A 2,618-nucleotide genomic window follows, 5' to 3' on the forward strand; every position below is an offset into this window, starting at 1 on the left:
CACACTCACACACACTCACACACACTCAAACACACACACAGACTCACACAGACACACTCACACACACACACCTGCGATGATGCTGCTCAGTTTGAGGTTCTGCAGCATGCCCTCTGTTCTCTTGCGCTTCTCCATCAGCCTGTGCTCATCTGCTCATGCAACAGAAGGAACAAACCAGCAGCATGAGAGCAAGTGAAGGATCCTGAGTGAGAACAGAACAAACGCTAGTAAGCAGTGATGTTCACCCGGGTCTGCGGGCAGGTACTGGAAGTCCAGCGGCTCGCTGAGCTCGCGGTCAGACGGCCTGCGCAGCTGCATCTTCACACGCACCGGCTCCGTCAGGTTAGCGTCGCGGTACGGAGGCGTGCGCAACACGATAGCCACCTGCCGGTGAACATCAGCCTGAGAGAACGAGCCCTTGCTCTCCCACGAGTCCTGGAAGAAACGCACCTCGATGTCCTCTAGAGCACAGACAGCGAACGCACATCATTATCCTGAACTAAACATTTAATTATTTAAAATACAGCAATCAACGGATTTTATTTCAGCTAGCTGCCACAGCAACATTTCTCCTTTTTATTTAGTTCACCTTGACGCACCGAAATAAAACTAAAATAATACTATAAACAGATAGTTCCGGTGCTTGATTCTGATTGGCTGAGCCGCGTTCGAAGCTGTTGTAAATTACTCTACAAAGTAACATACACCTTTGTTTACGTTTGTGTGTTGCTCGGCAACCACTTTGTAGCAACCACAACTGTTTCTGAGGAGCTACATTGTTTGGTGGAAGAATACTGTTTTTATTCATATCATTACACTTTATTTGCTCCGTTTTATTTTGTGAAAACTTACTACGTATAATAACCGTTTTATAAAAGCAATAACCCCCGTGAAGCCGTGGTTTACAGTGAATTTATAACAGCTAAGGGGGTTTTAGGGGGTTAACAGCACCCCTTAGCTGTTATAAATTCACCGTAAACCACAATAAAAAGTCACAATGATCTTTTTTATTTCTTTATTCAGTGGCGGATACGGGCTTCCATAAAAAAAAATTAAAAACCTTAAAATAAAATCTATTTACTCCAGATGCAATTTTTTCAGAGAAAATATCTTGAATTAAATAGATTTTCCTTATTTGATGAATACACTGACAAAAGAGGAAAATAAACTTAATTCACTCTTTATATTTACTATTTACATAACTCAGATTCTCCAGTAAATTGAACTCGTTTTAATATGAAGCTTAGATATTTTACAGGAAAGCAAGTAGACATGCTTCAACTGCAATAATACAAAACACATTTAAAAAACACGTATTATTATTATTTAGCTACTTGAACATTTCCAATTTGAACTTGAAGTACCTCAAATAACTAAAATTGACACTATAGACATTACAAAAGCAACTAACTAATAATAAGTGACCAAAACACACAACAAAATCCTAAAACTTAAATCAATAAATACTAATTCAAAATATTAATCAAATATTTGACAAATATAATACACATTTAATAAAATAAAATCATTATAATAGCAAGATGACGCTGGTTAATAAATGGGTCAAAGACAAAAAAGGGTTTAAGCTTAAAAACAGTAAGTGTAATACTGCTTTAAATTGTTGTTGTTTTTCCCCCCCAAAATTAAAAAGTTTTCTGTTTAATTTAACTGCAATTTAGTTTTTCTGAGCAAAAAATAAATATCACACATTTTCCCCTGATTTACAGAAGAGACCCAGTAAAATGTCATTCAGTATAACAATCTTGTCAGGCATATTTACAACAAAAATCAATTTATGACACATTAAAAGACTAATTACTTTCACCCCAAATACTAATTATTTGTAATTTTAACATTTTTTACATTTGCCACTATCCTAGGTTTTGCCCATTTGTCAGTAAGAATTTTTACTCATTTAAAACACAATCAAATTTAATATGCTCTCTTATTCTTTTATATGTTTTAATATGTACAGGTCAGAATAAACATGTTGTTTGAATTTTTACATAAATACTGTGTTACACTGAATGACAATGTAACATTATTTCAACCAAAATTTGACATTTTATTCTTCAAAAACTTATTTGGAACCTTCAAAGTAGACACTTTACTTACATTTAATCTGCTTTCTATGGACATATAATCACTTTTGTTAATTTCTTTCGATGCGGACATCTTAACGTCTTTGACCCACATAAATAAATAAATACTAATTCAAAATATGAACAAGCGCACACACCTTTCTGCACTTTGTCGCACAGCAGGAAGATCTCGTCTCCTCCGCGGCAGCTGCCGGAGTTTCTGTTGACGCGGCAGATCTTGAGCTCGGAGCTCGGCTGAGCTCCTGAGGAGAGAGAGAGAGCGGTCAGAGCGGTCAGGCTCGGTGTGTTCGCGGTCAGCGGTCAGAGCGGCGGCGAGACACTCACGGTTATCATAGATGGGCTGAGACACGACGTGCTCCAGAGGGAACAGCTCTCCGCTGGGCAGCGTGATGGACACTTGGAAGCACAGGCGCACCGCGTTCAGATCGTACTCCTCCTCCCAGATCCTGGGCTCCGGGACTGCGCGCGCACACACACACACACACACACACACACACACACACACACACACACACA

General features: G+C 38.8%; 1 protein-coding gene across 4 annotated transcripts in view; it reads right to left on the reverse strand.

Moving 5' to 3' along the window:
• LOC107670401 (putative transcription factor p65 homolog) overlaps positions 1-2,618 on the reverse strand; it is a 17,395-nt gene that overhangs the window by 2,854 nt on the left and 11,923 nt on the right. For 3 of the 4 annotated variants that reach the window (XM_016463001.1, XM_016463000.1, XM_016462998.1), the window contains exons 8-9: positions 246-461; positions 72-149 (exon numbers count right to left, since the gene is read on the reverse strand). In XM_016463001.1, coding sequence (XP_016318487.1) covers positions 72-149; positions 246-461 — 294 coding nt within the window. Of the gene's footprint in view, positions 1-71; positions 150-245; positions 462-2,239; positions 2,319-2,618 lie in introns of all 4 variants that reach the window. The other variant, XM_016462999.1, reaches the window with a different exon arrangement.

This window comes from Sinocyclocheilus anshuiensis, unplaced genomic scaffold (genome assembly GCF_001515605.1).
Source record: "Sinocyclocheilus anshuiensis isolate Anshui unplaced genomic scaffold, SAMN03320099.WGS_v1.1 scaffold1033, whole genome shotgun sequence".
NCBI lineage: Eukaryota > Metazoa > Chordata > Actinopteri > Cypriniformes > Cyprinidae > Sinocyclocheilus > Sinocyclocheilus anshuiensis.